This window comes from Vulpes vulpes, chromosome 14 (genome assembly GCF_048418805.1).
Source record: "Vulpes vulpes isolate BD-2025 chromosome 14, VulVul3, whole genome shotgun sequence".
NCBI classification, from domain to species: Eukaryota; Metazoa; Chordata; class Mammalia; order Carnivora; family Canidae; genus Vulpes; species Vulpes vulpes.
Window position 1 is genome coordinate 37167350 of NC_132793.1, and position 24844 is coordinate 37192193.

Below are 24844 nucleotides of genomic sequence, written 5' to 3' on the forward strand. Positions count from 1 at the left end.
TCCCACCTTGCTCGCGTTCCCGGGTCTAGGGTCAGGGAGCAGCCCGCAGCCGGACTCTAGGAAGGGACGGGCACTGCGCATGCCCGTATCCTAGGCGGCCTTCGGGCGCGCGGCCTGCTGGCCCCGCCCCCTCCGGCCCCCTCCGGCCCCGCGCGCGCGGCCTGCTGGCCCCGCCCCCTCCGGCCCCGGGCGCGCGGGCGCGGCCCCGCGGAGCGTGCCCTGCGTGCGGGTGCCCGCCGAGCCCGCCGGGCTGCATCCCCGAGTGCCCGGGCCGGGGCCTGCGGAGTGGGCGCCGGACCCGGGCGGCGGGCGGCGGGCGGCGGGCGGCGGGCGGCGCAGGCTGCGGCGACGCCGGAGGTGACGAAGAGCGCGGACGGTGAGTGCGGGCGCCGCGGGGGAGCTGGCGGGCGCCTCCGCGCGTGCGCAGCACCGGCCCGCCGGCCAGGGGCGCGCTCCGGACCGCGGGCCGAGGGCGCCGAGCGCGGCGGGGCCGGGCCGCGGCTGCGGGGCCGCCCGGATGCCCTGCCTGGGGCGGGCTTCCCGACGGGGTCCGGGCGCCGGGGCCGGAGGGCAGGGCGGCTGCGGCCGAGGGGCGCCGGGGCGGGGCGGGGCGAGTGCGGCCGCCGCCCGCCCAGAGGTCCGGGAGGGGGCGCGGCCGGGGCCGGGGCCTGGGGCCCGCAGGGGCGGGGGCCGCGCCCGGGCGCCGGGAAGGCGCGTGCAGACGGCAGCGAAGTTGCCGGAGTAACTTTCCTGGGGCGCTGCCAGCGGGCCCGGGTCGGGGGCTCCGGGGACCCGGTCAAGGAGGACGGGCTTGCCGGGGTCTTTCCTCTGCTCCTGGAGCTCGTGCTTCCTAGTTGAGAGCGCCTTTCCGGGGCCCTTCGCTCTTACCGTGGGTGTGTAAGTTTGGTGTCAGGGCGGGAAGGACCTGTGCCACCTCGGGGAGAAAAAGGTCTTGCAGCCTGGTCTTTTCATCTCAAAGAAAGTATTGTGACAACGCGCCGGGGATTCCTGTGTGTCGAGAGACCTATTGTCCTGTGCGTGCTTGCAGAGGGCCAGCTAATTCTATTATTAGCCTTAAAAAGACAAAGGAAGATAATTGTGCTTTATTTCCTTTCTCTTTTTTTCTTTTCTTTTCTTTTCTTTTCTTTTTTCTTTTTTCTTTTTTTTTTTAGAAAATACTCTAGCACCTCACCAAATCACGGACTACAGTAGTTCCCAAAACCGGCGGCCGAAGAGAGCCCAACCGGAGAGTCTTAACACTCTAAGCCTCAGTAGCACCCAGACCAGTTAAACACACCAAAGACCCCTGGGTGGTTCCAGTTTGCAGCAGAGTTTGGGGACCGGTGATTTAATGTAAGAAAGTCAAGATTTCAGTTTTACCAAGTAGCATTCGGTTTCTGATGGAGATAAAAGTCAAGCTTCATTTTCCATAGACGGGAACTGACAAAGGGTGGTCTGTTTCCCACCCGGGAAGGAGGGGAGCGGCCAAAGGTTCAAATTTAAACTTAACTATAATGTGACTCTAGCGTCTACGTTATTGTTCTCACTCATGTTTTTGGGCTTCCTTTGGGGTTAACTCAGCCCTCCCCTAACCCCTGTCCCCGCGGAGCAGTTTTCATGGTCTTTTAGCCTCTCACCCCCCCCCCTTTTCTTTTCCCTCTCCCCATCCCCTTCTTTTAACCCTCCCCCAACCTCTGGGAGGATTCCCCCTCCCCCAGACTGTCCTGGCTCTGGCTCGGAGGGGTTACTGCGGGTTCCCATGGCAACGATTACTCCAGGGGAAGTGGGCGGGTCCTCCTACCTTTGGGATTCGGAGTGGGACTCTTCTGAAGAATTTGAATCACCCTTTTCAGTTCTTGGCCTCAGCTCAGGTAAGGGTGATCTCATACTAGTTCCAGTTTTTCTTTCTAAGTAATTACAGAATTATTAATGCTGTTTGTTGTATGGGGTGATACTGCCAGCAGCTATGAGGACTGTTCATTCTTCCAGTCGTTGCACCGAGAACTTGTTTAACAAAGTTTCAAACTGTGGTGGAAACGATATTTTTTGAAACCGTTTTCCTTTGGGGGGCACACAAACTTAAGAATTGTATTCTTCAAAGTCCTAAGACCTCTTATATTTCAGAAGTTAGAATAGAATGCAATAATCTTGTGGCAGTTTGTGGGCACCCCCCGCCAAAGTCAATTATCAGTCTTTAAATTGTTTTTTTTTTTTTTTTTTTTTTTAAGATTTTATTTATTTATTTGATAGAGAGAGAGGCAGAGACACAGGCAGAGGGAGAAGCAGGCTCCATGCTTGAATCCCGACGTGGGACTCTATCCCGGGTCTCCAGGATCACACCCTGGGTCAAAGGCAGGCCCTGAACCGCTGCGCCACCCAGGGATCCCTTAAAATTGTTTTGTTCCTAGAAGGTGCTTTGCCTTGATTTGATTCTTTACAAAAAGTTAAACGCTTGTAGTGTTTTACTCTAAGGCATAGTTTGTCTACAGATTCACCCACTCTTTCCCTTTCCTGGCACACAAAGATAATTTTTTTAAATGTTCATTGTTATGCTCAGAACAGGAATTCTATAGCCATCTAAATCCAGTTTGCCTTGCAAGGAATTGTTAAAACAGTTCTGAACAAAGTACAGAAGTATATTGTTTCCATGTCTTAGGCTTTTTTTTTCCTTTTCGAAACTTTTCAAACTTTATTGTGTAAATAATAATCAGAATTCAGTCCATCAATTCCAAAATGTTTTTAGTAGACCAGGGATTCTAAGCATGCATTGGGAGTTGAAGAGGTTTTTCTCTTGCAGCTATCACCTATCTTGGGTGCTAATTAAGTACGCATTAGCTGGACTATCAAGCAAATTCTGAAAGGATTTTTTTCCATTTTACTCTGAGAAAATGATGGAAATCCCTCTCAGTTGATGGATGCTGTAGTTCAACAGCAGTGCTCTGCTGCTAAGATAGTAACCTCTCACCTCATCTTTTTTCCATCATGTTTCAAAACGAAGCCTTCAAACATATATTTGAAAGGATCTGTTGTTTCTATGGTTTCTAAACATTTTAAAATAAAATATCCTCCCTTGTTGTAGATATTTAGGGAATGATCAAAGAAATCACAATCACATCATCAGAAATAAACTATTCATGAGATGGTGTGCTTCCACTTGTCCCTTTTTATTTATATGAATATTTTTAAACAAAATTGGCAATTTTAGTTTCATTTGTAGTTTTAAATACTGTGCTTTCATTTAATATACCATAGACATTTTCTACACTTTTAAGTCTTTGTAAGATTTTTTTTTAATTTTTCTTTTTATTTTAAGGGGGAGGGGAGAGGCATAGAGGTTGCTAGAGAGGGAGAAGCTGACTGACTCCCTGCTGAGCAGAGAGCCTAATGTGGGTCTTGATCCCAGGACCCAGAGATCCTGACCTGAACTAAAGGCAGATGTTTAACCAGCTGAGCCACCCAGGCACCACTGAATGTAAGATTTTTTAATGATTGATATACCAAGGTTTAAGTAGTTTTCTGTTGTTTGATATATTTTCATTTTTAGTGGTTGAAAATTTGGCACTAAATGCTGGCTCCAAATTCTACTAGTTCTTTGATTGTGTTTGCTTTATCCGTGGAATCAGGGTAATGATAATAATAATGGTGTCTGCAACAATAGAGTTTTGGAAGGATGTAATGAACCGAATGAAGACAGCCTTCAACAGAGTCTGGCAAAGGAGGTAGGCTCAAGTAAGAGCAGACTCACAGGCAGTGCTGGAATAAATGCCCATGCCTGAAAGTCGAGGTGTCTTAGACTTGCTTAGGCTAGGTTTATAGCAGAATTCCTGGGGCAGAGGTGAACTCTTTTATGGTTCCTGAGGCACATTGCCAAACTGCTTATGCCAAGACACATTGATTCCCTTATGCACCTAATGATTTCCTCACTGTGTCAGCATTCCAGTGTTTAATCCTTCCTAATTTTCTATAAAAATGTGATCTTATTTTAACTTATAGTCTTTGGTAACTAGTGGAATTCGTGATTTGCTTCTTGTTTTAACTCCTGAAAGGAGTTTGTTTGGGTACTTTGCTCCCTTTATTCTTAATTGATGATTTTTTAAATGATTTTGAATAGTCCTATATAAAGAGTATTAATACCTTTATCATATTTGCAGTGTTCCCCCCCCCCCCCCCACACACACACACAGCTTGTTACTTTTACTTAATGGTGTTTTCCAAACAGCAAAATAGTTTTACTTTTATGTAGTCAAGCTCTATTTTTTCCTTTATGATTTTTCTTTGTAAACATTTTATGTTTAAAAGTTTTATGTTACATTTACCTCATTATGTTACATTTAACTTAATGTAAGAAATTTTGAAAACATATTAGATTTTTACAATTAAGTATGTACTAATGTTTGGATGTGAATTGTCTTAGACCATCTCTTCTTCACCAGCTAGTCAATTCTACCAACACCATTTGTTAAAGTGTCCATCTTTTCCTCATTGGTTTTGATCTTTTCTTTATTACATGTTAAGATCTTGACTAGTTTTGGGTTTGCTTCTGTTTTAGGTCTAATCTACGTGTTGATCTCTAAATTTAACGCCAGCTCTTTTAAATTGTAGATTTAGATTAGGTAGCAATATCTGGTAGAGCAAGTCACAATTTTCTTTGGAAAATCAGAATTACATTCATCTGTCCTTTCAGATAAACATGATCTTACTATCTTTTTTTAAATCTTGCTATCTTTAAACTAATACATGTACATACTTTTAGAGTACTAAAAGGCTTACTGTAAAATAAATGGCCCCTTGCCCCTTTCTCCCCTACCACCCCCAATCTCCTGAGTCTCCCTCTCCCCCAGCCTTTTTTCACTGTTTACTGTTTCTGCCCAGTCTTTCATTGGAGCCTTTTGTAGGGTCTTTCCTCTTGGGCTGGTCAGAGAGTATGGACTTCTGCATCCTGAGCTGTCGAAAGGATCTAGCTGCCAGGGTTCCCCGAGGCATCTGGCAGGAGTCTCAGCATCCTCTTTCTATAGAGCCACTTTGGGGGAGGTTCCAGTGCTCTCACAGCCTGAAGACTTAATTGTTTTATCTACTCTCTTATCAATTAGTCTCCAGTCTTGCTGAGCTCTGGGTCTGATGGCCAGTTGGAAGGGCATCCAGGGATAGGACTTCCTAAACAGCCTTTACTAACCTTATTTTAACCTGCCACCCTTTCACCTCTTCTTACTCCCTCAGTTTATGAGTAACCTGGAGCATTTCACTCTTTTAGGTGGGCTACATAGCTGCTTTCCACTTTCCTGCTTTTGTTACAGTTTTCCACTACAGTTATGTGCATTCTTGTTCTTTGGCAAGGACTGTCATTTACATGGAGTAAGTGTCTTTTAAGGGACAATACAGGTTATCCAGATTTCTAACTCTCCTGGAAGAGGTTTTGTTTGTTTTCCATTTTGTTTTTTGTTTAAGCCCTAATATTTCTTGTTAGGGTTCTTCTTTGGTATTTTGTTGTTGCTGTTGCTGTTGTGATGGGTTCTTCAAACTGGTTACTGCTAGTATAAGATAGTTGTTGATTTTTGTGTATTTATTTAATAGCTGGCTTTTACTCTAAGAGCTTTTACTCCAAGAGCAGTTTGTTCTCTTGGGTTTCCCGGTTATATTAAATCAGTTGCCAATAACACTTGTTTCTACTTTTTTCTAATATACCTTTTATTTTGGTTTAATGGCATGCTGCACTAATGTTAACGTTCTAGAACATTACAAAATCTTTCTAGAACGTTATCAAATAGTAATGGTCATAATGTGCAAACTTGTGTTCTTTATTCTGATAGGAAAAACAGTGGTGTGATATGGGTTTTTGGTTTATCATAATTCCTAATCAGGACAAAATCTATATTTTTAATTTCCAATTTACCTTGAGGCTGTTTTGTTAAGGGATGGGAATTAAATATTTAACAAATTACTGTTAGCATTTATAGTTTATCACTTTCTTAACTGTATTTCTTAACAGATCAGCTGATTCAAATCCCAAATGTTAAATTGGAATAAATACTTTCTTTTGGATAATTCTTTAGGAAAACATTCAGTTCACATGCACATTGAATACAACATCATATTCAATCCATAATTATCTTCTGGGGTGAGGTGGGATACAGTCTCTAGGTCTTTTTTTTAGAAAAAGAAGATACTCCAAGTTGCTAAATCTGCAGTCATCTTTACGTATTGGCAACATTGATATAATTGGTCGTCATTCCCTCTTTTTTGACATAAGTCACTTGGTTGTGAGAACACCATATGCTGCTTTTCCTCCTGTACTTCTGCATCACTGATTTCACTTTTTCAGTCATTTTTTAAAATTTTGCACTGTTTTTTCTCACCAACCTATTAATTTGGAATGCTTCAGGGCTCAGTTCCTGTAGGACTCTTGTCTTAAACAGTTAAAAGGCTTTAATAAAATACCATGTAGCTAGCTCTGTAAGACTCCCAGATGTATATTTCCAGCTGGAGTAGTGAGTGCCCTGAAACTTCTGAAGTACATATTAGCTACTTTTTTGACTTCTTAAAACTTGAATACGTAAAAGATAACTCAATTTTAACAAGATTAAAAGTGATTTATTTTTATATTTTTCTATAAACCTGCTCTTCCTGCATCCTGCCCCATTTTGGTGGGTGGAAGTTCCATTTCTCTCAGGGTATTCAAGCTAAAACCCTTGGAATTATTCCTTACTCTTTTCTCTCCACATCAAAGCTGTCAGCAAATCCTGTTCCTGTAGCTTCAAAATGTATCCAGAATCCTGTTGTCCATATAAATTCAGGAGCTTAACCCTTTCCCCACCTCTGTTACTACGCATATCCTGTCCCTAGTTTCCAGCACCTCTTGACTGCATTATTACAGTCACCCCTCCAGTCTCCTTCCCTAGCTTCCTTTTAATATATTGTCAGCATAACAACCAGATAGATCTTTTTAAAACAGAAGTCAGAAAAAAATAAATAAATAAATAATAAAATAAAATAAAACAAGTCAGGTTACATTAAAACCATCCTGTGGCTTTCTATCTTAGAAATAAAAGTCCAGTTCCTCATAATGATTCATGAAGCCCAATACAATCTGGCTACCACTAACTCTGCCCTGTTTCCCACTTCCATTCCTCTCCTGCTCTCCATTGCAGTCATCTTTACCTTCTTGTTGATCCTGAAATAAATTAGGCACATTCCCACTTTCAAGTCTTTGTGTTGGGTTTTCCCTCTGCCTGTAGAATCTTCTCCGCAGATGTAGTCATGGCCAATTTCCTCACCTCCTTCCAGTCTTCACTAAAATATCACTTGGTCAGTGAGGTCTGCCCTATTTTTAACTGCAAGGTATGTCTTGTATCCCTTTTGCAGTGCTCTGCATTTTCTTTTTATGTGACAGATATCTGTTATCTTCTAAAATGCTGACTGATTGATTGATGGTTACTTGTCTTTTTCCCCACCCCTGCTAGGCTGTAAGTTCTGTGTGGGCAAATATATTTTATGTCTCTTCATTAACGTGTCCCAGGTATATCTGTGCCTGGTATGTAGAAAGTGTCCAGTAAATATTTTTTGAATGAATGAATGCAGTCAGCCTTCTCTTTTTTTTTTTTTTCTTTTTCAATGAATTTCTTATAAAGTAGCATAGTCTTTGACATCAGTGGGTCCAACATTAATGATAGAGCATTCTACCACAAGGGAGAAGTTCCAGAACATGTATGATTTAGAGTGGATATAATAACTCATAGCCTGGTTATGAGGATTAAGGCGGAGGCTGTGAAGTGCTCAGTTGTGCCAATGTGTAGGGACAAGTCGCTTAACTGTCAGAAAAACCTAGCCAACTATCTTGATTCACATTTGAATGGTGTGAATTACATTCTAGACCTGCTTTTTGGATTTCGGCTTTAAACCAAGGGGGAATAGTAGCCTCACTTTGGTAACTTTTCAAAATACATGTCTGAGCTCCCTGGTAAATATCAGTGATACACTGTTACTATATTTGTTTTTTTTTAACCAGTCCCTTGAAATGGAAGGTAACCATTTGTTTTCTTCTTGTGCTTTCTTGCTTTTCAAGGCATCTCTCCATCTCTTATATCCCCTTTAAACTTTTTTCCTCTGAGGTTGAAATAATTCCTTTACAAAGTGATTTTGGAATCACTGAGAGCCACAGAGAAGCACATCGATTAAACATGGTACTAAATCCACAAAATCAAAGCATTCTCAGTCCTTTACCTTCAGCTTCCCAGACTGAGGTCAGTTGCAGTCACCCTTACAGTAATTCTTACAGCAGTCCTTAGAGCAGTCATTTTAGAGTTTTGCTTACGGTGTTTCTAGAGTCTCCTTTTATGTCATTAAAATTGGAGAGTATTTCAAAAGTATCAGACATCCTTCTCTTTTGATAGAGATCTGTATGGTTTGTCTCATTGTAGTTGCCATGCAAATAAGTGATTTCATGTGCAAGAAAAAAGATGATTTTTTAGAGATCATATAAGCAACTAAAGAATAGACAATAAACCAAAGTATTTCTAGAAATGCATAAATCCAATAGCTGTTACCTAAACACAAAATTTGTGAAACTTTTCTTCAGTTTGTTTTCTTTTCCTCTAGGCACATCTAGTTCCTTATTTTTTACCTACTGAATTTTTCTATAGTAGTATATGAACAAGAGCAATCCCTATATGCAGTTAGAGGATGTAAATGGTTTAGCCATGATTACCATAGACGTGAGAAATAAAATTTCTGAAGGACCACTGTTTTGAATGCACCTGCCTGATAAGTTTGCTCTGCCTTTGAAATTCAGATTAGCATTACATCTGGGTTTTGTTACTGTGAAGATTCATTCTTTTCAAATTTCATTGGTAATAATTTATTTTATTGAACCCCAAACAGTTTTATTGGCCAAGTCTGAATGGAAAGCCTTGACCTGACTTGCTGTTGCTGAATCACAAAGTAACCCTTAGTTTAAGCTATTAATTGATGGCCCACCTGGAAAATATACCTTATTTTTATGGTTCTACATTTGGTTTGGGACACACATAGTAATTGCTTTATTTGTAAATTTTTTTTTTTTTAATTCCCATCTTTTTATATCCATCCAGTTTTTTGGAAGTGGTGATATTGCCTACCCAGCACCAGCAAACATACCTACTCTGGTGAGGAACTAATTTTGGTCTTCAGTCATTATACTTTAGGTCTCTGGATAGACAAGGCATTACCAAGGCTCCTACCTATTTTCACATCTCTGTTCATGGAAAATGTAGTAAAAAGACTAGTTGTAATAATCAAACTACACTTAGATGTATTATTGGAGGGCTTTTGGGGAATGATCTACATTCCTAGAAAGTCTGGAAAATGGTATAATTTTTAATTAGCATTATAGCAGGCTTCTCTTCTCCAAATAATCTTATTGTCCTCATTAAAATGGTGAGAAGCTACCCAGAAGCACCTCCTGCTCAAGATGTAAGTTCAGGCTGTTAGCTGTTGCTTCCTCTTGTGTAGCCCTCCCCCCAACCCTCTGCCTCCCCTCCCCTCCACGTAGGACACCCTTTCTGGCAGGGATGCATCCCTGAGCACTCCCTCCTTTGCCATGGTTTCTTCTTTCTCCGTTTCTTGGGGCCTTAGGAGACAGGGTGGTTTAGTGCTGGAAGCTGGCACGCTTCTGTTGGAGAGACTGGGCAGTCACTGGTCCCTGCTCTCTGCCTGCTCTCCCCCCCCCCCCCCCACACCTCTCCCCTAGGGGGTCTCAGCATATCTGTCAAGAAATGTAGAATTTTGTTAAATTTGTTAAGTTGAATTAGTGGATTTTCTAGCTAACTTAATACTATTCAACAGTATTTTTGTGGGACCTATGGGATCAGCCCATGCTTACCTGCAATTCTGGGTTATTTTATCTACTTTCTCTTGTCAGTGCCATGAAAGACTCCTCAAAATGCACAATTTGATCCTGAATTCTTGTTAGCATAGAGCTGCTGGCAGGTACTCAGAATCATCACCAGGCAGTGATATACTCTATACGAGGTTGGGTGCCGGTTCTGGATGTCATTATATAATGGTGTCTGGCTTGAGTTATAGAAAACCAGATGCTCAAGTTTGTGACAACTTGTATTTTGATATTACTGTCTTTGTATAATAACATAATTATTGGGTATAAAGTAATTATGAGGATTACAATTCTACCAACATACACAACCTCTGAAATCCTTTTATGAGTGAAGCTTAGAAAGTGTTTGAACACCAAGTCTTTAGTAAAAGGTTTCTGGTTTTTTTTTTTATTTTTTTTTATTTTTTTTATTTTTAAGTAATCTCTACACCCAAAGTGAGGCTCAAACTCACAACCCTAACATCAAGTTCCATGTTCCACCAACTCAGCCAGCCAGACACACCAGTAAAGGCTATTTTTAAATGAAAAATTACTGCTCGTAGATGAAATATTTCCCTTGGACTTCAGCAAAGTCCTAACTTGAACTTTATTTCCAACAAAGTATCTTTTACTACTTAGTATGTTACTGAATCATATAAACATTGGCATTATATAAAACCAAACACTGTACTATATATAAATAATACAGAGGTAGATATTAAATTAGTGTGAGAGAAGCAAGCTTTAACCAGACACATTTAACCAGACAAATGTGTCTGTCTTTAAATGAAAGAAAATGAACAGCAAATTCTCTTTACATTTTCAGCAATGCTTACCTTGGGGGGACAGCAGAGGCTGCTACTTCTAATTCTCCTAAGGAAACCTGGAAAAGCATACCATCAGGAAGATGTCCTATCAATGTCTTTCTTACTGTTAAAACTTATGTGAAGTTTCTAAGGACATTTTTTTTTTTTTTACTAAAAATCCATTTAAACTTTTATTTTAAAGTCTTCCAAGAAGATATGAACTGATAAATCTTGCATCTCATGTCCTGTGAATTTTGTGAGGTTGGGGCAAAGATAAGGTGCCAAACAGGGTCATAGAACAAACAATATTAGTTTTTTGCTGTTAATTTTTGTGGCAGAAATTGTCATGTTTTTCTTGTATTCTCTATTTTGTCTACCTAATGTGCAAAAAAATTTTGGGGGGTGAATAGTTGAGAATTTTACTCTCAGAGTTGTTGATTTCTAGAAGAGTAAAACCAAAAGACTGATAGGTATAAACACCTTAAAAGAACTTTTATTAAAACACTCTTAAGGGCTGGCCACCAATCATGCTTACAGTAAAATCCAAATTCCTTATGCTAGTCGAGTGTCAGTGGTTCCCATAGTTTTTGTTCTCAGGATTCTATACTCTTATTTTGAGAAACCCTGAGAACTTTTGTTTATAGAGGTTATATCTATTGTCATTTATTAAGGAGTAGAAATGAAAGCAAAGAAAAACTTTATTTACATGTTTAAAAATAAATAAATGTTTTGGGTCCAATCATATGATGAAAATCTCTTCTCCCAGGTAGGTAGGAAGTATATTTTAATAGCCTTTTCAGATTATTGAGAATATTCTTTAATACCTTGTCAAACTTTGGTAGTTTTTTAAAGTTTAATTGCCATGTGAAACCATCAGTGAACTTGTACTCTTGTCATACTGAAATCCATTGGTCTGTCTTGCACTTAAAATGGACCATTTTTTTTCCTGTGCACGATTTTGTAATGTGAGTGCATTGTTATTAGAAAACATTGGTTCAGTGAGTTATGAAAATCTTTCAAATGTTATGTTTAATTATACAATATTAAAATATTACATTCATTTAATGTCACCAATCTCATCAAGAACAGTCTTTAAATGTTGGGAAGCTATCAAACTTAGTGATGTAATCAAAATTTCCAAAAGCATATTTGGCAAATTTTCTCAAGTACAGTTGATATTCCATGAAAAAAAAAAAAAAAAGGTTGTTCACCTCTAAAACAATTGCAGGAGTATTTTTTTCTCAAGGCAACCATTCTATCTGCATTTCACTAGAACTGCTTTGTGCATTTCATCACAAAAATATTAAGAGATGTGTGCTCAAGCATCAAGGTTTAATTAAATCAACAGTTTTTACTGCTGCATCTCCCAGAGATTCCCCCATGAAACAGTACCTTGATTATGGCCAAGGAAGGCACAGGAGCTAATTTGCATTTGTGGAAGCTGTTTTACCACAGTTCCTAAATTCTCCTATTCCCCAGGTGTGGGCTGGGAGGAATGGGGAAAGATAGGTGATTTGACGGGTCCTTCAGTGCTTGTTCCCTTTGGCTGTTCAGGAACCATGGGAGTGATCCTTACTTCAGGTGGCTTAGGAACCAGCAGCATCAATAGTGAAGAGTCACACAGCCAGGCAATGGTACCAGTTCTTTTGGAGCTTCCAAAGAAAACCTTCCCTTTTCAATTTGAGCAGATGGCTCCTCTCATGAGGGCTCTTGGTTATGCATCACCACTACCAGATGTTACTGAGAGGTTTCAGAGGGCTTCAGTCACTTCTGCCTACTTCAGATACTTTCTTAATCAGTGCATTTCAAAACTGCTTAAAATAATACCGTAAAATCATTCATTCTTTAAACAACAGGCACAAAATAATATATTTACCTTATCCCACCTGCTCAAAAAATACATTTTTGATAGCCATTTTAAATGTTTTGCCCACAATTCAAACCATTTTTTAAATGGTTTTAAACCTGCATTTTAACAGTTTGTTAATAAATCATCCCTACTAATGATTTTTAAAATCATTACTGGTGATAAAAATTTTCCTTTATTAACATGCAAGAGACTTGGCAGCTGTGGAGAAGATACTCAGCTATTTATTCCACTATTGATATTACTGTCTCCATTTATTCTTCCTTCAGTCTTATAAGAGAATATATTGATAGAAGTTGAGAATTCTTTATTTTTGGGAAAAAATCAAACACTTTTGTTTCTTAAATCATGACATGGAAATGCACATGTGTAAAAAGTGCACTTTTCTACTTGTGCTCGTTTTCTGCAGTAATTTTAATGGGACATTGCCCATCCCTGGCACTGTGGTTTGTTTGCCATGTAGGCGTGAGTTTCCAGACTATTCACATAGGAGCCCTGTACACACAAGCCTGTTTTATTACTTTGTTTGAGGATTGGGTGTGTCTAAATGTAGTGGAAATTTATCCATTCAGTGTTAAGTACAAATGAAACACATTTCAAAGTAAAAGTCTCTTTAATTATCTATTTTTTTAGATTATTCATATGACTGCTTTCTTCCTTTCATGTGAATTGCTGAGAATTTATTATCCTTTCCAGTTCATTAAATTATTAAAATTCTCTACTGGTGCTATAAATAAACATGCCAGTCCACGAATTGAGACTAGTTGATAAAGGCAGCTTTGTCCTAGTAACTGGGTCTTGCTTGTGGTTAACCCACACTTTAAATATGTGAATATCTGTACTACAGTGAGTTTTAGACTTCTGGTGAAGCAAAGCCTTGCTTTGAAACACATGTGGGGACTTGCTTTAAGTAGAGCTTTAGCATTGTCATTTGGCCTAGCTGCAAGATGAATGCAGTATTACTAAACTCCATTTGTGCTTGGACATGTTCAGGAGAGCCTCGGGACACAGATATCTAGATTCTTTACCACTGTACCTCACATAAACCTGCACTCAAAAGATAGCTAGAAACATCATAGACCTCAGTTTCGGACCATTTTAAACCCAGGAAGAGTTGCACTCTACAAATGTACTCTAGGGTTCTAAATGGGCTTGGACATGCTGGACTCAGTCCTTCCTGTTACACAATGATTGAAAGCCAGATGTGAGTGTGGTGCTTGTGGTGCTATTAACTCTTATTGGGACATGTAGCCCTCAGAGAATTCAGTCTAATCAGACTACATAAGGCAGGATGGAATGTGAGAAAAGGCTGCATGGAGAGCGAGAGCCTCTAAGCACCAGGAAATCTTCCTTACTGAGTTGTCTTTGGACTGCATTGTGAAGGATGGATAGTCATCTGGTAGGTAGATTTGTAGGGAAGAAAGAGCAGTGAAGATTGCAAGAGGCAACAGGCTCATTTGCAGTGTGGGAACAGTCTTGTTTGCTAGGTGAGCCCATGAAGAAGATAAGATAGAGCTTACAGCCATGTTGTGGTGATTCAGAATGTGTTGTAAAACATGTGACTTTCTCTCTCTGAAAAAGGCGAGACAGAGTTTCTTTTCTTCCTGTGTAGATGCTTGGTCTGCAGTCCTGATGTACTAGTGGAGCAGGGGAGACCCATTCTTGTTTCACATGGTACCTCTTCAGGAAGAACAGCACAGAATAGTTGGTTAAAATTTGGCTATACACCACCTAATAAATACTCCTTTTTGTTTCCTTTTTGATGCTATATTTTAAATTTTATGAGAGCGTATTACCTTAAATACTGACATCAACTAAGTCTCCTATACTGAACTCTTACTGGGTCAGGGCATCCCTATATAGCTGGCTAGTAAAATGCTTATGGAGAGATCTAACACCTACTAATTTTGATCACCATTTTCAGAGACTGTCTGCTTTTCTTTTGTCTAGTTCCAGTCATGATCATTACCGAAGATCTTGTTTGGGTCCACATTAGCTCTGAACTGTGGTGACATGGTTGTTGTGTTAAAAAAACAAAGTAACAGTTGAATTGCCACTTGTTGAGGATATATTTGGATTTGAATGTTCATTAATCTTCAGTCTGCTCATTATAGTTAAGGTACACATGTAAATACTGTCTGCCTGTTGTTTTGTGATGTAGAAATTAGGAAACCCGAATTTAAAAACATTTTTTATGAATACTTTTGACTCTAAATGAAACTCACTTGAGTGTTATTTTATGAGCAATTAAATTATTTTATTCTATACCTCTGGGCAGTTCAAGTACTGACCTACTTATATGGTAGCTCTTAATTAAAAAAAGAAATGCTTGCTGAATATATATTAGAATTGAATTTTCGTTTAAAATATCTTATTTTCTTAGTTCTGGCACATGCAGTGAAACTAAGTACAGAGCCTTCTCAACTTTTATTCCGATTACAACAGCATGAGGGATGGAAACAACAAGGGAGTACTTTATCAGTGCCAAATAATTATTTTCTGCAGCAAATGGAAGCAGTCTCTGAATGTTACTTGGTGTTGATATAGTTAAGATTTTGCCAACCTTAATAGGACAATGTTGCCTTTATATTGTGTCCTTCACAGCAGTCATGGGGAATTGTATACTTTAAAGCTAATTAAAAGTAGCATAGAACCCATTTCTTAAATTTGCTTTTAGAACAGATTTTACTTTGAGTTTTTGCCAGAAGTTGCTTTCTATAATAATCCTCTGTTACAGGCTTCTAATTCTACTTGAATTTCTTGTTAGAAAACATTTTTGTGACTTAGTTTAGAAGTTAGGTGCCTTTTTCATTTTCGTTTGGTGGTCTCTACCCCAGAAGAGATAGGTTGGAAATTGGGTGTGAAGATGCCTTGTATAACTTCACATGTATTTGTATTTTCCCAAAGCACAGTTTTTCTCAGTGGAGATTTCTTACTTTTAGATCTTGCACTATTTGCTTAAAATAACTATCTTTTATTGTAGTCACATACATAGTAAAAGTGAAGGAAGGCATTTCTTTTTTTTTTTTTAATAATTTTTTATTTATTTATGATAGTCACACACACACACACACACACACAGAGAGAGAGAGAGAGAGAGAGAGAGAGAGAGGCAGAGACACAGGCAGAGGGAGAAGCAGGCTCCATGCACCGGGAGCCCGACGTGGGATTCGATCCCAGGTCTCCAGGATCGCGCCCTGGGCCAAAGGCAGGCGCTAAACCGCTGTGCCACCCAGGGATCCCAAGGAAGGCATTTCATTAGTGGAGACCCTTGTGGATTATGACAATCAATTCCTAAAATCGGTAACTGATTTTTTTCTATGTGATTTTGTTAAAATAAATAAAAACTTCCTCTTACCTTCCCCCAGCCTTGCCTTTACAGAACCTTATCTTGTTCACTTTACAGTGATAGAAATGTTAATCCTGTGGATATTTTTTACTAAGAGTTGTGGATGTTGGGGAAATTGGTCTGTGACATTTACCCCACTAATAACCAGTATCAATACACAATATCTGGTGGTTTGAGCATTGTCCCATTCCATGTGCTTCTTGGAAAAGAGTGGCTTTCCCAAATAGAGGAAAGCATTCTTTAGTTAACTCTTAATGAAGAACGGCTTTGGCTTTTATTTTAATCTGATTGTGGAAATGTTTTTTGTTATTCCTAATATCAGGGGGAAAAATAGCACCTGCCTAAAGTTAAAAAAAAAAAAATCTATGATAAAATGTTTTTCTTTGATTAGCACACAGTTTTCTTCCTGTCAACTGAAGCCAACAGCCAACCTAAAGAAGGCTACAGCAAAGTTGTTCCATTCTAGCATTTCCAGTAGGATTAATGTCCCCTGTTGGATCAGTACAGTCTCCCTTCTGGCCTTCTCAGAAGAGACTTCCTGAAGCCTGATTTTACTTCTGTTTGGATAAATTGTTTTTAAGTACCCAGATCAAAATCATAGATGTTAATGGGATCATTGTATTACAATACTAATGTTTCTTTCTGGATGCAGGGCTCCATCATCCATCCCAGGACTCTGGGATTATGACCTGAGCCAAAGGTAGCCACTTAACCGACTGAGCCACCCAGGTGCCCTGAAAATAATAACTCCTAAGCAGTCATTTAGCTCTAGGTTTAATCTATATATAGTGTTGTTGTAAGTTAATCTTTGATTGATAAAGTATCTTCAGCAGATATTACCCAGAGAATTAATAGGCTTCTGTTAATCAAGTTTATAGAAATGTATAGTTGTACACCATGAGAAAATGTTAGAAATGCATTGTATTAATGCTGGAACTCTTACTAATAGAAGTTCTCATTTTGGAATTTCCATGTAGACTTTCTACCATATCATTGGTTATCATAGTAGCGGTCTCAATTGAGAATTATGATTATATACTATTTCAAAAATGACTATTTGATGAAAGTTTAATTATTCTAATGTAGTTGAGCCAGAATTCTGAGCTGCCATCTTGCCCGGTGAGGAGAATAATTAACCAACCTAAAGAAGAGCACCTTTTCATTCTTTTGAATTATTTACCTTATTCACCGACTACAAATTGCCATTAGTTGTAAGATATGCTATTATTCTATATACCAAGAAGAAAGGGAAGAAAAAGGCCTAGTAGGTGTACTTATGAGATTCCCATCAATTATAAGATAAACCCAATTTCAGAAATATTAAATATTAGCTGAGTTGATTACTCAAGTAATGTTGAGTAATGATAATATTAAAATGTAAAGGAGATTATATTAAATAAATCAGTAATTCTGCCAAACATAAAATTTCTTTAATCCTAGAAATCTAGAATTGTAAAAAATTAAAATAAGATTATGTAGTCAGCACTTTATACATGAGGAAATTTACTAGGAGAACTAGAGTATATAAAAATTAGCAATTGATTATCATTTACCAAAGTATATTAAACTCTATAAAAGAATTCATAGTAGTAATCCTTTTAAATAGCTATCTTTAAAGTATCTCATGGTAAATTTTATATACTGTTCCTTCTCAAGATCCTTCATTTAAATATGATAGACAGGGCAACCCTGGTGGCCCAATGGTTTAGCGCTGCCTCCAGCCCAGGGTGTGATCCTGGAGACCCAGGATCGAGTCCTATGTCAGGTTCCCTGCATGGAGCCTGTTTCTCCCTCTGCCTGTGTCTCTACCTCTTTCTCTCTCTCTCTCTCTCTCTCTCTCTCTCATGAATAAATAAATAAAATCTTTATGAATTAAATAAATAAGAAAGAAAAGGAAGGAAGGAAGAAAATAACTTGAGATTTAGACGAAGTTGTTTGGTATCCCAGGTGTGCATATAGACACAGTTATAAGCATGAAATATCATATTAAATACCAAATGGAATTTTTAAAAGAATTATTGTTCCTGCCTTCAACGAATAGACACATTCTACCTTTCTGCATATTTTCCAAGTTGGTGTAATTTAAGATTAACAGGAGCTTTGTGGTGAAAAGGAAATGACTTAGTGAATCTGTCCATGAGCTTCATTCTTCCAGCCAGCACTGGGGTATGCCATCAGTCTTGTTATCACCCTTAGTACTACAGTTAAAACTAGTTCATTGTTGAGAGGGGCCAAGTTGAGTTGCTAGTGTAGACATTATTATGTGTTCCATAGATGGACTACTTGTAGTTTTGGGCTCTTTCATAAGGTGGGTACAGCAGAGACCTGCCAACAGGTGGTCTCACAGGTTTGAAGTCCAGTGGACAACTAGCCTAGAGTATGGGTTCCAGGTGCAGTAGATTTGTGCATCGGGTGGGGACTTGATCACAGTGTACAACACAGATGTTAATAGTTGAACCTCACCAAAATCCCAGTAAGATCCTCAGCAATTTAGGACCTTCTTGGCCGGAGAGCAAGGCTTGAGCAAGATTGCAGATGGGATGAAATGTCAGTAGTTGTGAAGCCTGGAAGATTATAAAGGCAGGGAACCAGATTAATCTTTGGGTTTTGGTTGTCCCAGAAGATTGTATCACAAATGTTTCCTGCTTTGGGCACAATTGTTACTAATAATGAAAGCTTGCCTTTTGCAAAATGTTTTCAACACTTATCAAAATGCTTTCACAAACAGGTAATCTTGCCTTCACAGGAAACCTGAGGGTTGAATGGGTATTTGGCAGATGAAAAAAAAACGAGTCTAATGGATACTAAATAACCTTAAGGTTACTTCTTGTTGGCTCTTGCTTTTTTCACTATATCATGCTGCCAATGCTTGATTCCATATTTATTTTTATATTTAGAAAGCATATAGTCCGTTTTCCAGCAGCTGTTGCTATCTTTAGGGACTGCCAACATTTTGTTGCCTTTTTTTTTTTTTTTTTAACCTCCTAAATTGCAAGCATAACTTTAGCTCAGTATTGAAAAGTAAGCAAAAACAAAACACTATTCCATCACGGCTTATCAGGTTAAGTTAAAATTACTCTCCTCTGTGATGGTCTGTCAGTAATTTTTGGAAGTGATACTGATTTCCACAGTCTTCCCTACCTTGTTTAAACCCCAGTTACCCTCACTCTGTAGCTGTTTAGATATTTTGTGGTAAACCAAATACAAGTCCAGACAAGGAGTTCAGAGTTAGAGCAGTTAAACAAGAGTTGCCCCCGTTATTAGTTGTCGACATAGGATTTGTTGGTGTAAACCATAAGTGCCTGGTTTTTCCAACTTTCATTTTACCGGAGAGCCTCTTATGTTTTTGAGCAGATTACTCATGGCTCTTAGGCATTTTTTATGTTCCTTCCTGTTATAGTTCCTTTCCATTTCTTCCCAGAAAGTATCCTAGAACTCTTCCTACAGGGTGCAGAATATATATGTTCATGTTTTTCATATCTGTAAATTTTGCATATTTTAATTTTAAGTAGATGAGAAATATGAAGGTAAAAATGAGGGGTAATTAACTGTGGATGGAAATTAGAATGAGTGGAACAGACAAAATTAGGCGACCAGTCTGGAAATCTGCATTCTAGTCCAGACATTGCGCCATTGCTTAACAATTCACAAATCCCTTCTGGATACCTAGTCATCTTACCTATGGAGAGAGTTACATTAAATGATTTCTAGAGCCCCTTTCAAGTTCCAAACCTCATTCACGTCCCCAAACTGAATATATAAGATTCTACCAAATAAAGAGGGATGTCAAGCAGACCTTCCAGTGGTGAAGAAGATGATCTAAGTGAGCCTAAATTCTGTTGATAATCTTATTATTGGGAATTGAATGAAAGGAAATAAAGATGATTGAACTTTCTGACAATTGTAAAAATCATCCAAAACCCACAATGACTGGCTAATCTCTTAAAGTTGGTTCCTAATCTTGCTCGCTATCATATGCCAGCCACCTAACACAGTGCATGATCAGCATGTTGTATTTTAAGTACAGGTTTTGCCTCTATCCGAAAGTACAGCATACCTGTGAAACCCTTTGTAAGCCAAAAAGGCATAAAGAAGCAAGTACCATTAATTCGTTTGGAAAAAGTTTTGAGTGTCCCCAGAACCAAAAAAATGACTTCTCTCTGGCTTTTCTGATAGAGTAGAACACATCTTGCTAATAGATGCACAGCATAAATCAAGATAAAGCACAGATGTTCACAGAGTTCAAAGCTCTGATGGCTTGATGCTGAGTGTAGTTCCCAGGGAAGAATTTTGGTGGGGCCACTTTTCTCAGGATGTGTGCTGCCTCTGTAATGGCTCACTGCAAAACATGCTGAATGCTATTTTTGCTTTTTACCTTTTTTCATAAAAGCAAAAATTCTTTGGATTTCCTTTAGCTAGTCAAAATAGATATTAATGTAGGTCTTCCGTAAAAGCAAAGTACAAAATGTGGACTTTCAAAAAGTGAGAGATACATGTATATACTTTCATAAAAGATTGATGGGCTTCTTGACCAATTTACTTCATTAGGACAGATTAACCATGTCTTATAACAGCTTTAAAATTCAGGAGGCAAAAAAAAAAAAAATTCAGGAGGCGTAAGAATAAATGATACTGGGACACCTGGGTGGCTCAGCGGTTGAGCATCTGCCTTTGACTCAGGGTGTGGTCCTGGAGTCCCAGGATGGAGTCCCACATAGGGCTCCCCTCGTAGAGCCTGCTTCTCCCTCTGCCTCTGTCTCTCTGTCTCTCTCATGAATAAATAAATAAAATCTTAAAGAATAAATGATACAATGCTAGTTGAAATTTTGGAGGCAAGATATGAAAGTACATTTGGAGCTGGTATCCTTTATTTATCCACCCTTCAGCTTAATGGGTGATGTTTTTGGGTTGCAGATTCAATAGATTGGAGTTTTAACTCCAAATTTAATTTCTCAGGGGGAAAAGAAGCCATAATTTGTGTTTAAAGAAGTGGACTATAGATATGAAAGCAGAGAGGAAAGTAACATATAAATATTTTGTATAATCAAATCAATTAAAAATTTTTATAGCATTTTATTGTGTTCGGTCTGGGTCATGGATTGCTCTGAATGATGGATGATAACTATGGCTCCTTTTTCCAGGAAAATAAATGCACACTCCCAGTTGTTCATTCCATTTGTTGATGCAGCTATTGCTTTCTTCCCCTTAGTCCAAATTCTTGATAGAAGAGAGCCCTGGAATATTAAATTCTGAAAGCTATTAGAAATCATCTAGACCAGTATCACTTAAACTGTGGTTATGAAAGCAATAAAATGAATTAAGACCAAAATAAAAGAGAAAAATAAAAGAGAAAAATCAGATCGAAAATATCTATACTATCCTAATAAGCTAAGTGTTTTTGTTCTGTGAACTCTCTTTCCATTTGTGCGTGAATATGTGCTAATACTGAGTCCAAATATATAATGCATTTCTGACTGAGGATTGAAGGTAAAGATTGAGAAACAATCATCTAGAGAACCTCTTCATATTATTGCTGAGAACTTGAGGCCCTTAAAAGCTAAATGATTTATCAGACTCCCCTCCCCTCTAACACACACACACACACACACACACACACACACACACGCGCGCGCGCGCGCTTCAGTTTTTTGTGGCCGAATGGGTACTGAACCTCATTATGTGATTGCTAGTTTTGCTGTACCAGAATATATATTTTTTTAAAGAAAATTGAGAAGTAGATTATTTGAAAATATTAAATGGTTAATTTATTTCAACTTGGCATTCCTTAATCCTTTATTTTTTCCCACAAACGTGATCTCTGTTGTCTTATAAAATAATCTGAGCATGAGCTTCTTTTCCAGAGTCGAAAAATATTTTGAGGCCTCTTAGTTGGCTGTCCACACACGTGAATCCTAGAATTTTGACATTTAGGGCCTAATCAGAAGGCCCTAATTTTATAATAAGATATGAAGATTAAGTTTTATGATCAAACCAAGTTAAATCATTTTAAATTTTTTCAACATTCACTTGATAATTGAATGTGAAACATGGCTCCAGATGTTGATACTGGATTATTGGGAGACCCCGTAATCTTCCTTATTTTAATCTCATATGAGGTTTTCTCAAACTTGAATGCCCTACAGATTACCTAGAGGGTCCTGTTAAAATGCATTTCTGATCCAGAATCTGGATGAGATTCTGGATTTCCGACAGGCTCCCAGGAGGTTCTGCTGCTGCTGTTGAGGCTGCTCCATGGACCACACTTTGATGAGCAAGGACTTTTTAAACTGTGGTAGGAAAACGAAGCTCTTAAGAAGCTTTCTATGTCATGATTTTACTAACATTTTCATGCTTTTCAATTTGATTATAAAAGTTAAAATACCATTTAATTTTTGTATTTAAGAACATTTTTTTGGGGATCCCTGGGTGGCGCAGCGGTTTGGCGCCTGCCTTTGGCCCAGGGCGCGATCCTGGAGACCCGGGATCGAATCCCACGTCGGGCTCCCGGTGTATGGAGCCTGCTTCTCCCTCTGCCTATGTCTCTGCCTCTCTCTCTCTCTCTCTGTATGACTATCATAAATAAATAATAATAAAAAAAATTAAAAAAAAAAAAAAAAAGAACATTTTTTTGTATTAACATTTCTTTAAAACAGCCATACTCCTCAGTCCCACATTTCTTGAGTGGCAATGACCCTCTTTGCAGTATTATTCTAGGGGATTCAGATTGAGCAGTGCTTCAGGTAAGTAGTATATTCAAGCTTTTCCACAAAACTTAATTTTCCAAATACCTAAAACCTTTAATATCAGAAAGAACATTTTCTAAAATATTATAAAATTTTCTTAAGCTATTGCGCACACTTTTTATTTTAGTGGTGTAAGAGCAGTGTTCAAGCCTTTCTTGGTAAAAGGTGTTGAACTGCATATGAAATGAATAAAAACCACAAAGCCTTCTAAGGAGCTTATATCTACTTTTATCTTCTATCTGCTTTTTATGCTTGTTCTATTTTGTCTGTCCAGTTGACAATTATTAGTATGTCTGTCTCAAAGCAGCTTATTCTTTCCATTCTAATTGGCCACTATCTTCACCTGAAAGCCAGGTCTAATCCTGGTTAGAAGGACCTCCCTATTGTGGGGGCTTTCCAAGGAGTTGGTGTCAGGAAGCTCAGTAGCAGTTAAACAAAAGAAAAATCTTTTGGTTTTAACCATATCCTGGGTAGTTAGGTCAAATGGGAACAGATTTGTTTTTTCATACCTTTCACCACATGCTTTTAAAAACTAGTCTCTAGATCTCTCTCTGTGATGTGTGACTTGAAAGGGTGTGTGTGTGTAGGGGGGTGGGTAGCCCTGTGATTGGGAACACAGTAATTATAATAAGAGCACTCAGGGTCCATCTAAAATGGGGATGAATAGCCTTGTGGTTCTCTTCTATACACAGTCTATCTTGTACTGGCTTTGCAGATTTAAGAGTAATAATGATGACAATAAAGAGGATATTCCTTGGTTCAGTCTCATGATTTAGGGCCTCGGGGATCAAAAGTTTGGTTTCGGTTTGTTCTCTTGAGTAGATTATTAGTTACAATGACCATCATAGTGCATTCGTTCAGCCCTTAACTCTGTCAGGGACTCATTATTCAGATGAATGCTGTGCAACAAGCAGGGCCGTGGCCGAGAAGATTGAGCCAGGAGTGGGGGGTTAGCAAATGGCTGCTGCACCTGGAACAGATGAGAGTAATCCAGATAGATGGGGTGGGATTAAATTTCCTCATTAGTCCCTCTTTAGAAATAAATATATGTGGAACCTGTAGCAGGGTTTGTTTTTTCTTGCTCAGCAAAGCCAGAGATTGTTGTGGGATTCACATCCATGAAAACCACATACGTAGTAGTTTATATTCTTCTGATTCAAAGCAGAGAGAACCTGTTTGCATTTTAATTAGGCAGCATCAGAACATTTATCATTTTGAATAGCCTTTTTACTAGGTTTGTGTTAGAAGTTGTGGATTATATTCTTTAAAATTATTACAAGTTAAATAAAGCCATAACATTGAGGCTGGATTTTGAGATCCTGCGCAGGGCCCATCTGATGTATTTTTAGTGAATTATAACCTTTAAATACTGATTAAAGGTTACAGATTTGTTTCATTTGAATCTTATTTTCATATCTAAAATTTGTCTGTTTCAGTGCAGCTAAACCTAGTGGTATAATCTTAGTCAAATTTAAAAGTATTTTCTGTTCTGGGACTCCTGTCAAAGACCAACATAGGAACTAGAAAATGTTAGGAGGTAAAACGAACACATGACCTCATCTCTCTTATTTTACACTAGACTATAACTTGCATTCAAAGAGACTGGAAAAAGAAAAACAACATTCCTTTCCATTAAGCTGTCATAAATGTGTTGTTGAGTATGGTTTTGCTATTAATAATCCCTTTTAGCTGGAAGAATGGAGGATTTTGTTTGAAGTATCTGAAACTAAATGCTGCTGGGATAAAGATTTTACTAGAAACACAGAGTAGTTAACCAGTCCCTACCCTTTGTTAATTGATCCTGCCTGTTTAACTGGGGAAATAAAAATGTACATCTACTGCAGAGAAATCTGTGGGCACAAACTATTCCTTTCCTGTTTGCAGATGTATTTCATAGGTTGTTTTTCTTACCTAAATGTACAATAATACAGGAGACAACAGAATGCAACTACTGTTCCTTTAATATCAGAGCTATGCACGTTACAATAGGTGTCACTGTTTTGCTTGGTCCAATCATGATTGGTGACTTCAGCTATTGGCTCCCAGCACTGGCTGTCTGACTCCATCTGCAGGGCTGTAATACCTACTCTCCTCCGATCCATTCACCATACAACTTCAGCCGGCTGAACAGACTCGCACGGCTCCAGCACATCTTGCTAACCTAATTCAGAAAACAAGTGCTACGTCTCTCTCTGCCTGTCATCTGTGCTCAGCGTAGCAATTTCAGGTGATCTA

At 38.9% G+C, this 24844-nt stretch overlaps 1 protein-coding gene across 7 annotated transcripts in view; it reads left to right on the forward strand.

The window, feature by feature from the left end:
- Positions 1-229: 229 nt before the first annotated feature.
- Positions 230-24844, forward strand: part of BTBD3 (BTB domain containing 3) — a 33903-nt gene continuing 9288 nt past the window's right edge. Inside the window, exons 1-3 of one of the 7 annotated variants that reach the window (XM_072736397.1) lie at positions 238-376; positions 1173-1353; positions 2229-2411. Coding sequence is in view for 1 of the 7 variants with exons in the window: in XM_072736394.1 (XP_072592495.1) it covers positions 1760-1871 (112 nt within the window). In the remaining 6 variants the exon portion in view is untranslated. Of the gene's footprint in view, positions 377-705; positions 1035-1172; positions 1354-1723; positions 1872-2228; positions 2412-24656; positions 24837-24844 lie in introns of those variants that run through there. The other 6 variants (XM_072736399.1, XM_072736396.1, XM_026015910.2 and 3 more) reach the window with 6 other exon arrangements.